This window comes from Monopterus albus, unplaced genomic scaffold, assembly GCF_001952655.1.
Source record: "Monopterus albus unplaced genomic scaffold, M_albus_1.0 scaffold655.1, whole genome shotgun sequence".
NCBI classification, from domain to species: domain Eukaryota; kingdom Metazoa; phylum Chordata; class Actinopteri; order Synbranchiformes; family Synbranchidae; genus Monopterus; species Monopterus albus.
The window spans coordinates 11822-24737 of record NW_018128535.1 but is presented as its reverse complement, the minus strand read 5'-3'; the positions used below and the strand labels follow the sequence as shown (position 1 = coordinate 24737).

Below are 12916 nucleotides of genomic sequence, written 5' to 3'. Positions count from 1 at the left end.
CGTGCGGACCGACGCTCTGACATACCGAGCCTCTGAATGTACCGAACAGCGAAAGACAGACGATTTACGGGTCAGATGGCTGACTATAGCACTCAGGAACTACCTAGAACTTGTTTACTGGTATTTTGTTTGGCTTCCTGCGATGCCGAACAATGAGATGGAACAGCTGATGAGTGAAGCCACTTGTGAGTCAACTTCACAGCTGCAGGCGCATTAACATTCCAGCTGATATCGCAAACAGCTGACTCACCCGACGTCAGTGAGGGGAGGCTTCCCTCGACCCCTCCTGTAGCACAGGAACAGCTCGGGGCTCTTCAGGCTGCCATGGTTCAGGTTGGCCGGCAGGCCGCTGGGGGTGCTATCAACGCACGTGAAGCCCTCAGGCACCGTTTCTCCCGCCGACCTGTTGATCACGGCCAAGTCTGTGATGGGTGCTTTAGGTCCGCTGGACTTGGTCTCTGACAGGTCCTGCTCCAGGGGCGTGGACTTGTCTGTCAGCCCGGCCACCACAAAGTAGTCGGTCACGCGGTGACCCTTGTCCTCGATCATGGCTGGGGGCACCTGGAAGGGAGAAGAGAAATACGAGATTAATTTGCAATGACATTTCTACGGTGCAGAATTTATTTTTACCCAACTTACCACTTTTACAAAAGACAAAGTATTATTTTCTCTGTTGTGACAAACTTCACTATATTTTGACTGCACACTACATGTTGGTCAAAGCAACGCTCTTACATCTCACTTTGGGACAGACACAGAATGCTAAATGATACCGTGGCCAAGACAATAAAAGGATCCTTTAAGACTTCTGCACTACACTGAAGCAAACACACTGGCACAGCACAAGGGCTAATGAAGGCACTGCTGACGTTCACAAACACTCTTGTCATTGTATATCACACATTGCTCCAAGCGCACTGTGAGTCAAAGCCCCGGTGGCTACAGGGAGAGCGGCCGAGCCCAGAGGAATGCCACCGAGAGCATAAACCAAGTTGACACCGAAGTCTGTGAAATCCTTCAAAAATGGTTGGAAAATTGGCTGTGAGTCAAAGCCCCGGTGGCTACAGGGAGAGCGGCTGAGCCCAGAGGAATGCCACCGAGAGCATAAACCAAGTTGACACAAAGTCTGTGAAATCCTTCAAAAATTGTTGGAAAATTGGCTCAAATGATGGGAAACTTTCACACCCGTGCCAAAATACACCTTTAGTTATTTTCTGCTCAAAGCTTTAAAGAGTTTCTCCAAAACGTTTGAGTCATGTTACCAAATTCAGTCAGTGACTCAGTATAGTGAACATGCAGTGACATGTCTTGACCATAAAATGACGAAGACCACCGTGAAGATGCCCACTTTTACGCATGCAGTAACAGTACGGCATCAAGTGTGTTGAACGTTTTTCTCCAGAAACGTGATAAATCTGTTTTTAGTCCATGTTCACTAGAACTTTGGAGACACTTCTTGGTTTGCAAAAAGGGAGATGCCTTAAATTTGACAACTGTTGCTCCTCATTTATACTCTGTATTATGGTACAAGTGGCACAGCGGTGCAGTGGTTAGCGCTGTAGCCTCACAGCAACAAAGTTCCCAGGCGTGTGCGTGTTCTCCCTGTGCCTGCGTGGGTTCTCTCCGGCTTCCTCCCACAGTCCAAACACATGCGGCTTAGCTTGATTGGCGACTCTAAATTGCCTGTAGAAGTGAGTGCAAGTGTGGTTGTCTGACTCTAAGCGTCAGCCCTGTGATAGACTGGTGACCTGTCCAGGGTGGACCCCCCCTCTCACCCAATGTCAGCTGGAATTGGATTCAGCCCCCCCACAACCCTATTCAGGAATAAGCGGTATACAAAGGAAGAAAAAGCCTACAGGCAGCCCTGGACTTCACCATGCACGTCTTTCATTTCTATTCTGGGCTCAATATGATCCCAATATGGTGCAAACATTTCGTGTGAAACCACAGTACAGGCAGAGCAGCTCTGAGAGCAGGGGGCTGTTTCCTGTAGTGCACGGCGGAGTCTGCTGGCTTGCAGTTCAGTGCAGGACATCTGCTGGCTCGAGCCGTGGCAGGAGGCACACTGAGCGGCCCGGGAGGAAAATTATGCAGCCATAGTACGACAGCAAACACACACTCGACACACGTATTTCACTTTGATTTCCATTAACTAGGCAGCACAGGCATCGCTGTGATGCCTGTGGAACATCAAATTGTTTCAATGCTTCTGAATGGGACGTCACACTTTGTGTGACAGAAAGATGAACACAACCCTGTTTGTTGTTCTTACACTTGGCATCCTGCCTATGTGAACACAGCACTGCCAGCCTTATCGGCCAGGTAGCTTTGAAGAACTGCAGCTGGACACGTGCCCAGAATATGACCCAATTCTTCATTACTCTTTAAACAATGTCAGAAAAAGGCTCAAACCAAAGAGCACAGTGTAACTGCAGTGAAAACAGCACTTTGTCAGGTCCAATCAGAGGCTGCATGACGTCAACTTTCCACAAACAAAAATGGCAACACAAGTGCATCAGCAACACTGGAACAGTTCACTCCCACAAACCTTTCAAAAGGATCTTCTGCTGCACTAATTAATGGATAAACAGATCTCAAATATCAAACAGGATCGGCATTGTGTTGTGCAATGTCAGTGCACAAGCTTAAATGAATCCCAACCCCGTGAATTCACCGTACTTTTCTTGCTGAATCTGAGGAACGGCACCGAATTGTGTTTATTTGTTCTTGTAAATAACATTCATTCAAACTGTTTCCAGATGTGGCTTTTCACAACACGACCACCACTTTGCTGTCTGTTCCACTCACGCTTCTTTTGACTGGATCCAGCTCCTTTTTTATGACGATGCACGACAGAAACCCGTTGACACGCAGCTGCTCTGAAGAGCTTTACTGTCCTGTATCCATGGTTACGACTCACCGGTCAAAAGCTTCAGAAAGATGTTTTCAGAAATACTGGCTTTATGACAAAGCACCGTGTGCAATGTGTCCGTACCAAAGGCTGTGTGTACTCTGGTGGTTAAACAGTGACTAGAGAGTCTTCCTGTGCGTGTGGTCAATTAACATCTGTTTACAGCTCAAACCAAACTCAGATATTCCACAACACACGCTGTATTATACGATACGGTGTGACAGGAGCAGGGTAGATCTTCAGTGCACTCAATAAATTATTCACTGCACTCATACATCTGAGTTGTTAAGCGCAGACGTCTCTGTAACATTTAACTACATGACCACACAGACAGAAGCCCACTAACCACCCGTCAACGTGCACAGACCTGGCATCGCCATATCAGGTTGTGTATACGCGAGATGTCACGCAAGGGCAGCTGCCTGCATTCTGACACCTGCACTAATAATGTATTGCAGGATTGTGGGGGGGATCTCAGTCTCTGATTCAAATGTTTAAAGGGTGAATGAACTAATTGTCAGTGCTTTGACACACCACACCCTGACCCATTGTCTCTGGCTTTATCTGATAATGTGACAATCTTTGTTAATGCGCCTTTAAAGTTGGAACTACTTGTTAAAGTCCCCTCAGCCTCCAGCGCACGCCTCGCGACCATACAAATCTCTCATTGTGACAGCTAATGATAGCCAAACACTGACGCTGCCACGGCAACCGAGCCCCAACAATGCCAAGCTGAGCGACCGTGAGCTGTGACTAGCGTTACTCCATCTGAGGAAACTGATCACCGAGTCTTTTAAAAGTACATTCATTTACTTAGTGTGACTGGAAGGACGTCACAGCAAACTCTGCTGTTTAGTTTTATGTGTTATGTAGATAAAAACCGGCCATAAACGGCGAAGGTGTTTGCAGCAGATTACAATCAAAGCCTTAAAACTCATATAAACAGAAGTGAATAGAACATGCAGGATTTTCTGCCCGTCTTGTTCTGCACTTGCAGAGACATGCAGGGTGGACAACTTAAACATCAAGGCAAAAACGGTGAAGCTTCTCAGGCAAACCAGTCTATTTACTCCCCTCCGTATACAGCTTTGTGTTGTAACTTGAGCCCCTGCCTCAAAAGCCTGAGCTCTGCCCCACCCTTCCTGTGTGAGAACCTGTTCCCCTGTTACTCCTGGGCCCTGATGATCGAGTGTCACGCTCTTTGTCTGGCTAGCGCTCAGGGAGAAAGGTCACTGCGAACCATGACACGAAAAGACTTTGAAGCCGTAGGATTCACTTCTTCTCTGAAACTGGTTTCTGGCTTCCTTGTAGCTCTTCGCTGTTAAAGCCCAGGCTTTGATGTGGAGCGAGTCCCCACCACACTTTGTATGTGACACACAGTAGAACTGAACAGTGCAGAATTAATTATACCATGGTATTTACTCTAGTTCTAAAAGAATAAAACCACTTTTCATGAGATGTGCTGGTTCAGGCTGGGGATTTTCTGCTTTTCATAGTCTTACATACAAGATGGAATGACAGCAGCTTGTTCTTTTTGAACTCAGAAACCAGCAATACAGAGAAAATATAAGATGGAATGACAGCAGCTTGTTCTTTCTGAACTCAGAAACCAACAATTTATATTTCAGAGCAAGTCCAACTGAGAAAGTAACATGAGTGGTTGCAAATATGTCATTAAAAGTATGATATCTGCAAAAAATAGTGGTGCGGTGAGCAAAATGCAATCTGCGATCATTTTCAGTTCTAATATCACACACTGTCCCTCATGGCCTCTGGCTAACCGGCAGTGGAGAGTCCTGCTCCTCAGCAGAGCCGCTGGTCTGAACTTGTTTGCTGAAGTGCCAGCGGCTGGCTGTGCAGCCCAACAACCTCTGAGGGCAGAGGAAAACGCTGCCATAAATAAACCTGGGGAGGACCTTGTGTACCAAGCCTGACGTGTGCACACACTTAGCGCCCCTTAATGTCCAAGGTGGCAAATTCAGTGAAGGCAAAGCTGAGGTGGACAGAGAGCAAGAGGCAGAGATACAGTAGGTTATAAGAGTGTACACCCCCGCCCCCGACCGCAGCATAATGATCTCTTGTACACAAAAGAGCCTGGAGGCTCGCTCCCCAGGGCAGAAAGAGCCTGTCCGCATGCGTTTGTGCGAGTTGCTGGACAAGAGACAGTGCTGTGTCTGTCTCAGTTATGTCAGCAGGAGCCACTCGCAGCTCGACTGAAGCAGCAGCTGAGCATGGCACACAACTGTACTGCCCCCGACCCAGGGCAACGCGAATGACAATCAAAATCGATCACAATAAGGAGCGGTCTGACCCTTGGCTAGAAAGGCAAACATATATGTGAACGTCTGTGCAAGTGAAGCTTATCCATCATCACGCACCAGTGCTGCTGACAAGCACTGAGATCAGACCTGAAACCTTGCTGATGCCCAGTGACAGACAAAAGTAAAGGCAATGTCATCTCGGCTCTGGCGGCGTATCAGCGTTTGCAGCACCAGTGCCCGACTCAAGTGCCACTCTGTAACTCCAGGCTTTGGAGTGGCTCCCCCTGCCACCTGTCATCGCAGTGTGCCATCAGTGGAGGAGGCCAGACTGAGTACAAGGTGCCAATGAGGTGCACAAACCTCCATTTTACAAGGCAACAACCATAGAAAAACCAGCATTCTGTGCTCTGACTGAATTCACACGGTGCAAGCAACAGTGTGTGTGTTTGCATGGCAGACTGTAAATAGCACACCTGCTAATTCCTCTCAACAGTGTGTTGTGACAACAGTAACAGCCCATAAGAAAAAAAAACTCACTTTAGCATCTATTCTGACAAAAGGCAGGAAATATATTTCACTGTTCAATATTGACTGTTCAGTGTGTGAGAGGTGGGGCCTTCTGGCTGCAGATAAGACTGTGTGTGAGAGCCTGGCTTTATCTTATCGACATGTTAACATCTCCTTCGGTCAAAGCAGAAGACCAGTGGTGAACTCTATCCCTCAGTCGAGTTGAGTTTTTTTCTTATTATGTAAAATCCAGTTTACAGGGGCAGATACAACCCAAATAAGTGAAGCTGAAAATGTCTAATTTTGCCTCCTGGATGATCTGTCGGGTCGTGAGCGTGAGCTCTTTGAGGCGGGTGCAGAACTGCTGAGGCCAACAAGCTTAGACAAGTACAGTCGGAAAATTCAACGTTTGCTGTAAAATGTGACTTTTCCACAGCTACACACACGAGGTGGGGAGGTGAGACGGCAAGAGGCAGCTCAGAGCGGGGAGGTTAGGCTCAGCACAGACGTCACAAGACTGCCTCCTTCCTGGAGCGTGACAGCCCCGCGGACACACAGCATTCTTTCCACTGTGAGGAGAAGGGAGACGGCGCTAACTCAATGCCCTTACTCACTAGCTGGGCCTACAGCTGCTGAGACTGGGCGACGTGAATGTAGACAGCAGGTTACCAGGCTTGGCTGGATTACAACTCCTTGGTGTTACTCTTTTGGCTAGAAACAACTTTCTGGAGTTAATGTGCTGTAAGACAAGGAAACAGGCAGCGCAGCAAAGACTCACTGCTGAAGTGTTTCAGGTACGTCCCGGCTCAGGAGGCCCGGGAGCCTGTACCGTCAGTAACCTGGGCACAGAATTATGTAGAAACATATGTAGCAGTAGCTGTGAGAAGGAAGGTCATGGCTGCTGAAGTGTCCCTGAGCTGGGGGATGCTACTGTGCAGACAGACAAAACATACACTAAATACTTACTAACTACAAAAGAGTACATTTTCTGAAAGCAATGAATGTGTGTGACAGTTAGAAAAATACTGAAAGCACAAATGGAAGGGCTGGAGGAAGTGAGTATTAGTTAATGTGCTTCAAAAAGCTAAAAGTCAAACATAGTGATACACTGACCAGTCAGAAGGAGGAGCTTAGCTGAGGTGTTGTTCTTTGAGGAATAGGACATAAAAAGCTGGTGAAATGTCAAGTAACTGCCTTTAGAAAAACACACTCCTCTCACTGGACCACAGAGTGAATCACCAGCCTGACTTTTGCTTAGACAACAGCCTGCTGCAGCTCCCTGGGTCAGCAGACTTCCTTTCCTTGGCCACCTGACAGAGCCTCTGGACGCCCAGCAGCTGTAACAAAGTCCAAGTTCAATGCACACAAAGCCACAGTGCAGCCGTGACCCGCTTTATACCTGGAGCAGTTAGCAGGAGGCAACACTCCCTCCACTCCCCTTCCCTGATCTGGCGGCTGTCAGACCAAGCCAAGGTCAAGGAAGAGATTTCTCTGCAGCGTTTCCGTGTGTCAGCTGCTTAGCGCTGATGCAACTCTGCAAGAGCAAACTCCACAAGCCTCCGTTTTTCTGTTACACTCTGACGGGTGATAAACAACTACGTGAAAACATGAGACACAGGAAGAGCCACGGGAACATCACATGCATGCCATGAATCACCAACACGGGGATGCGAAGCTGGAGCAGGCAGGAGTCTGCTGCTGCCTGCAGGGGTCAGGCACTCCTGTGGACTGGCAGCCAGTCAGTGCTGAGGCATAGATGATCACCCTGGCACCGCATTCACAAAACAAACAGAGGCATCTGACACAACTCTGTCCTAAGTTTAGGGTCAAACAAACGCAGCCATCGCATCTACAAACACATCTAAACTATCCGCAACAGGAAGTCAGGTTACCAACTCCTTATGACTACTGCTGGTACAGGCAGCTTCATCCAAATATCCGCTTGATTTCAAGCAGGAAATGCAGTGAGAGTAGACACCTGCAAAGTCTGATCATCTGGCGTCATGCAGGCCCGCGGAGGACACGGTGGGGGACGTCCCCAACTGTTGCATCCGACACATAACTAGGTCAACCTTGATGCAGGAAACGCACAATATCACGGATGTAACAAAAGGACTTCCCTGCTGTGAGACGTGGCTTTTTCCGCGTTTAGAAACGCGCGATGAGAAAAGTAGAAGCCGGAAAACGCATCTCGGGCGGGCGACCTCACTCACACACACAGCCGACCTCGGATTAAAACGGTCCAACTGCTAGCAACAATTCTTCTAACAAGCTCGGTCGTAGCTATGTACATTCCCCAAAGTACGAGCACTTACCAGCTGTTTACACTGCAGCCACAGACAATGTTGACATGTAGGCAACTTGCTGCTCGGGTATCTCCTGTGCTTTTATTAGCGCAAACCGAAACAAGTTAAACATTGACGGCGTGCAAACACTGCACGCGCACTCGGAAATACTCCGTAACAACTTTGCTGGACTTGTTCGCCACTTTTCATCTGAAGTTGTCGGCGAAGACAGACGCCATGTTTGTGTCTGCGCTGAGAGTTTGTCGGTGAGCTTTCGAGCTAAACGTCCGTCGGGCTGGAACCGCCCAGGGGAGAGCTGAGGGAGGAGGGCTACAGTCCCTAACCGAGTCGGGGAACGCTGTCAAGTTGACGCCATGTTGGCCCGCATCAGACCATCGTCATCCGGGGGCGTCTTTTCAAAGTAAAACTCCATGACTAGCGAAAAAAGGGTTACTTTTCAAAATAAGGCCACTAATAAATGTATTGTTTTTCAGTAAATACATTATCGTTTTTAGTGACAATAGCACTGCAATACTCCATGATTCAACTATTACAATATATGGTATATAATATTTTATTTTCTGTAGTTTAGAATACAAAACCAAATCAGAAAAAGTTATGACGGTATGAAAAATCTAAATTGAAACTGAAAATGGTGATTTGTAAATAATCTGGGTCTGCTGCTGTTGGTCATTGTGTGGATACTGTAAGTCATCCACAGTATGTTTTATTGTTCTTTATTTATTATTATTATTCTGGGATCTTCCATCTGTTTTTTTGGCATTTTATAACTCCAGCATGCTTTCAGCTATAAAAGTCATTCAGGTATCAAAATGTTTCGCTTTAAAAGGATATGGGTATTTGTATTAATCTTTTTTTGGGTAACATTTATGCTTTTTAAAATATTCTGCTTTTTTCCCTTTGGCTAGAACCGCCGTTCAGATAATAAATGTTCAGCTCTTGAAGGACATTTCTGCTTGTCTTTTTTTTGTGTGTGTAACATTTATACTTTTTAAAATATTCAGGTTTGTTCAGCACATTTAGCCCCATTCAAATGAAGGGGAAACATACTATGTGATCCAATTATTTAGATTTTCTGGGTTCTTCCGTACGTTCTTCTTTTTGGCGCTTAATTTCTTCAGCATACTTTCAGCTACAAAAGCCATTCAGATATCAGGATGTTTGTGCTTGCATTTTTCTTTTTTGTAACATTTATACTTTTTTTCAGCACATTTTGCCCCATTCAAATGAATTGGGAAGATTTTTACATCTTAATAACTTCGGCATACTTTCAGCTACAAATACCATTCTGGTATCTAAATGTTCAGCTTTGTAAGGCCATTCCTGCATGTATTTATCTTTTTTATTATGTTTGTACTTTTTAAGAAAGTCAGCTTTTTTCAACATTTGTTTAGCACTTAATAACTCCAGCATATATGCAGCTAGAAACACCATTCAAATAACAAAATGTTCAGCTCTTTATAGATATTCCTGCTTGTATTTATCTTCTTCCTTTTGGTACCACTTGTAGAGAAGGTCAGACCATGTCAGAGTCATACAGGTACATGAAGATCCAGGCTGTGTTGGACATCATGTCCTCAGCTTGAGTCAGGTCAGGATAAGACATGACAGGGACCAGTGTTCATGTAGAGGGACTAACACAGAGGTCATGCACACAGAGGATGGTAATGATGCAGAACAGACGCTGAGTGAAGTCACATGTGTTACACAGTGATCGGTCCCCTCAGGGCGTCGGTGGCCTCGGGCAGCAGTGTCCAGACACAGCCCTGCTACAGTCTGATGCTGCTTCACCTTCAATTTCAATTTGCTGTATGTCTGTTGCGGACTGGCGATCTCTCCAGGGTGGACCCCGCATCTCACCCAATGTCAGCCAGGATTGGCTACAGCCCCCTCGACCCTATTCAGGAATGAACAGTATTGATAACAGATGGATGTGGAATATTGGCACCAGTTGGCGAACCCCATCCTTAAACTATCACATAATACTTTATTTTGTTAGAAAAAAAGTCTCGCTGTTGAGAGTTTGCGAGACGTGTATAAACAGAGTTGCTTCTCTATAAAAATACTAGAACATACGTACACCTCATTTTTTGAGCTTTAGGGCATGTCTAAGATGATAATTCACATTTATTGCAATTTTACCTAGAAGCTATGACCTAATTTTCCCTCTTGCAAACCTGACTGACTGACCTTTGACCTGTGAATTTACAAGTCTCAGCAGTGTCAAACCAGTTTCAGAGAACAGTAGGTCAAGTGTGTCATATGAAGAGACATGTACCTGTGACATGTTTACCTCAGCTACCAGGTCCTGGTGTCTTCATAAAATACTGCCCCGAGTGTTTCTAGTCTATGTCACCATAAGCCTGAGATGTGATGATGAGGTAGACCAGGAATCTCTGTGCTTATTTGGTCATTTACCCGAACTCAATGAAAAGATTACTTATTCCTGACTGTGCAGTTCATTGGTTTTTAAAGGGAAACACCCCCAGTTTTACTCATGAAGGTTAGTTTATCAAACAGCCTGTGAACAAAGTTGTCTGAAGTGGAATGGTGATATTTTTGGCTGTGACTTACATAATGCTTTTGAGGGTGGATGTTATTTTCTCTGATATGGTGAATTCTGTGAGAAAATTGATCCAATGATTGATCTGTAGCGATTTATGACCCTAAATGCCTCATCACATCATGTAGGGGTCAATTGAGAGAGATGAAACTTAATGTGATAATTAATCAGGACAAATTAATGACATAAAGCTTTAAATGACAAAACAAAAAATAGACATAAATTATAACTACATGGATAGATAGAGATGTTTGCCAGCCTGATTTCAGTAAAAAAAACACTGCACAGTTCATGTCTAAGAAGTAACAGAGTTTAATGATGTGTCCTTTCAAAATAATGTGTAGGAAGGAACAATAATCAACACTGTTTCCTCCTTTGAGCCTGTTATTTCTGTCCCTGGTTTACAAGTGAATTCAGTGTCATCTCATTGACACTGTTGATCAGACTGTTCCCACTGATCCACCACTGGATTCTAGGTAAAAATCTTGTTTTTAGTCTGAGAGTTAAAGAATAAAAGGCAACAAACAGTCAGTAGAGTTGCTGCTGTCATTCCAGCTCCACAGTAGAGGCCAATTAAATATTGACCTGCTGAGTCTAGTCTCTCAGGTTCTGTCTCGGGTTCAGGCCGGTCCCTCGCTGCATTCGAAGCAGTTGGGTGCCTTGGACGTCATATAAATCAGCTGATTGGTTCGGTTTGTCATGTGAATCACTTTGCGGGATTGAGTGTGTCCAGAGATGGGATATCTCTATTTAGTGGCGTTCATTTGACTCTGTCTTTGCAGAGCAGGTTGGTTTGTTGCTGTTGTTGCGTTAGTTGCTTTGAGAGTTAGTAGAGTTGTAGCAGATTGTGTATTTAGTGGAGAATCCATGTAGATAGAGAGATCAATAAATAGCTAGATAGTAAGTTACATAGAGAAATAGATAAAATAGTTACATAGTTAGATAACACTACTTAGATACAGTTATTTAGATTGTCCTAAATAACATTTTTTATATACTCCCGTGGCTTGTTACCAAGACTAAGTGAAGTGCCGTCTGAAAGTCTACTAGATGATGTGAATGCAGCACTAAGAACTATCCCTACGACGACCATCACTGAGACCAACAAGTTCATATACACCACAGCAACCATGATCCTTGAGATGCTTGGTTTAACAAAGGCCATAAGGAGCAGTATCCTCCATGGAGAAGGAGGTTGGAGACCAAGATCAAGGCAGCAAGGAGAGAGAGTTAGCCAGCTATCGGAATTGCAGAAAGGCATGATGAAGAAAGGGGTACCTAAGAAGTACAACTCACTGTCCATACCTGAGGCCTTAGAGACTGCCAAGCAAAGGCTCACAGCCCTGGCCACACGGCTGAAGAGATACACCAGAGAAGTTAAAGCCAGGAGAATAAACCAAATGTTCTCCACTGAGCCATCCAAGGTGTACTCTCAGTGGCAGGGTGATAACATGAGAGCAGACCCACCAAGGATGGAGACTGAACAGTTCTGGAAGAGCATAAGGGAGAAGGATGCATCACACAACAACAATGCCCAATGGCTAGTGGACCTAAGAGCAGACCACAGCAACCTCCCTGCACAAGACCCAGTAATCATCACAATGGCAGACATTCAAGGGAGGGTCTCAAGTATGAAGAGCTGGACAGCACCAGGCCCTGACATGATCCATGCCTACTGGTTAAAAAAGCTAGCCTACTGGTTAAAGAAGCTAACTTCACTCCATGAGCGCCTGGCAGGACAAATGAACCAGCTACTAATAGATGGAACCCACCCTGAGTGGTTAACTGAAGGCTGGACAGTCCTGATCCTGAAGGACTCTTATAAGGGAGCAGTACCATCCAACTACCGCCCAATAACCTGCCTCTGCACAACATGGAAGCTCCTGTCAGGCATCATAGCAGCTAAGATGAGCAGGCACATGGCTCAATACATGAGCAGCGCCCAGAAAGGAATTGGTAGTAACACCACAGGAGCAAAGCACCAGCTACCGGTTGATAAAGTAGTCACTTGAGACTGCAAGTCTAGGCATACCAACCTGTGCACTGCCTGGATTGACTACAACAAAAGCCTATGACTCAATGCCTCACACATGAATCCTGGAATGCTTGGAACTGTACAACTTCGACAGGACTCTAAGAGCATTCATCAAGAACTCAATGGTAATGTGGAAAACAACCAACTTCAAGCCAATTGCACAAGTCAACATCAAGTGCAGTAACATCAAGTGCGGAAAGCAGCAACCACCAAGTACCTGCAGAGAGCAAGGCAATTCCTGAGAAGTCAGCTGAATGGGAAGAACAAAGTCCGGGCAATTAACACCTACACCCTGCCGGTCATCAGGTACCCCGCTGGCATAATAAGCTGGCC

The 12916-nt window shown here is 45.7% G+C and overlaps 1 protein-coding gene across 5 annotated transcripts in view; it reads right to left on the bottom strand.

Annotated features, from left to right (window-relative positions):
* dennd4c (DENN/MADD domain containing 4C) overlaps positions 1-8410 on the bottom strand; it is a 25573-nt gene extending 17163 nt beyond the window's left edge. For 2 of the 5 annotated variants that reach the window (XM_020588866.1, XM_020588867.1), the window contains exons 1-2: positions 7658-7956; positions 251-561 (exon numbers count right to left, since the gene is read on the bottom strand). In XM_020588866.1, coding sequence (XP_020444522.1) covers positions 251-561; positions 7658-7684 — 338 coding nt within the window. In that variant the 5' untranslated portion in view covers positions 7685-7956. Of the gene's footprint in view, positions 1-250; positions 562-6792; positions 7010-7078; positions 7244-7657; positions 7957-7994 lie in introns of those variants that run through there. The other 3 variants (XM_020588868.1, XM_020588869.1, XM_020588870.1) reach the window with 3 other exon arrangements.
* Between the last annotated feature and the right edge of the window lie 4506 nt (positions 8411-12916).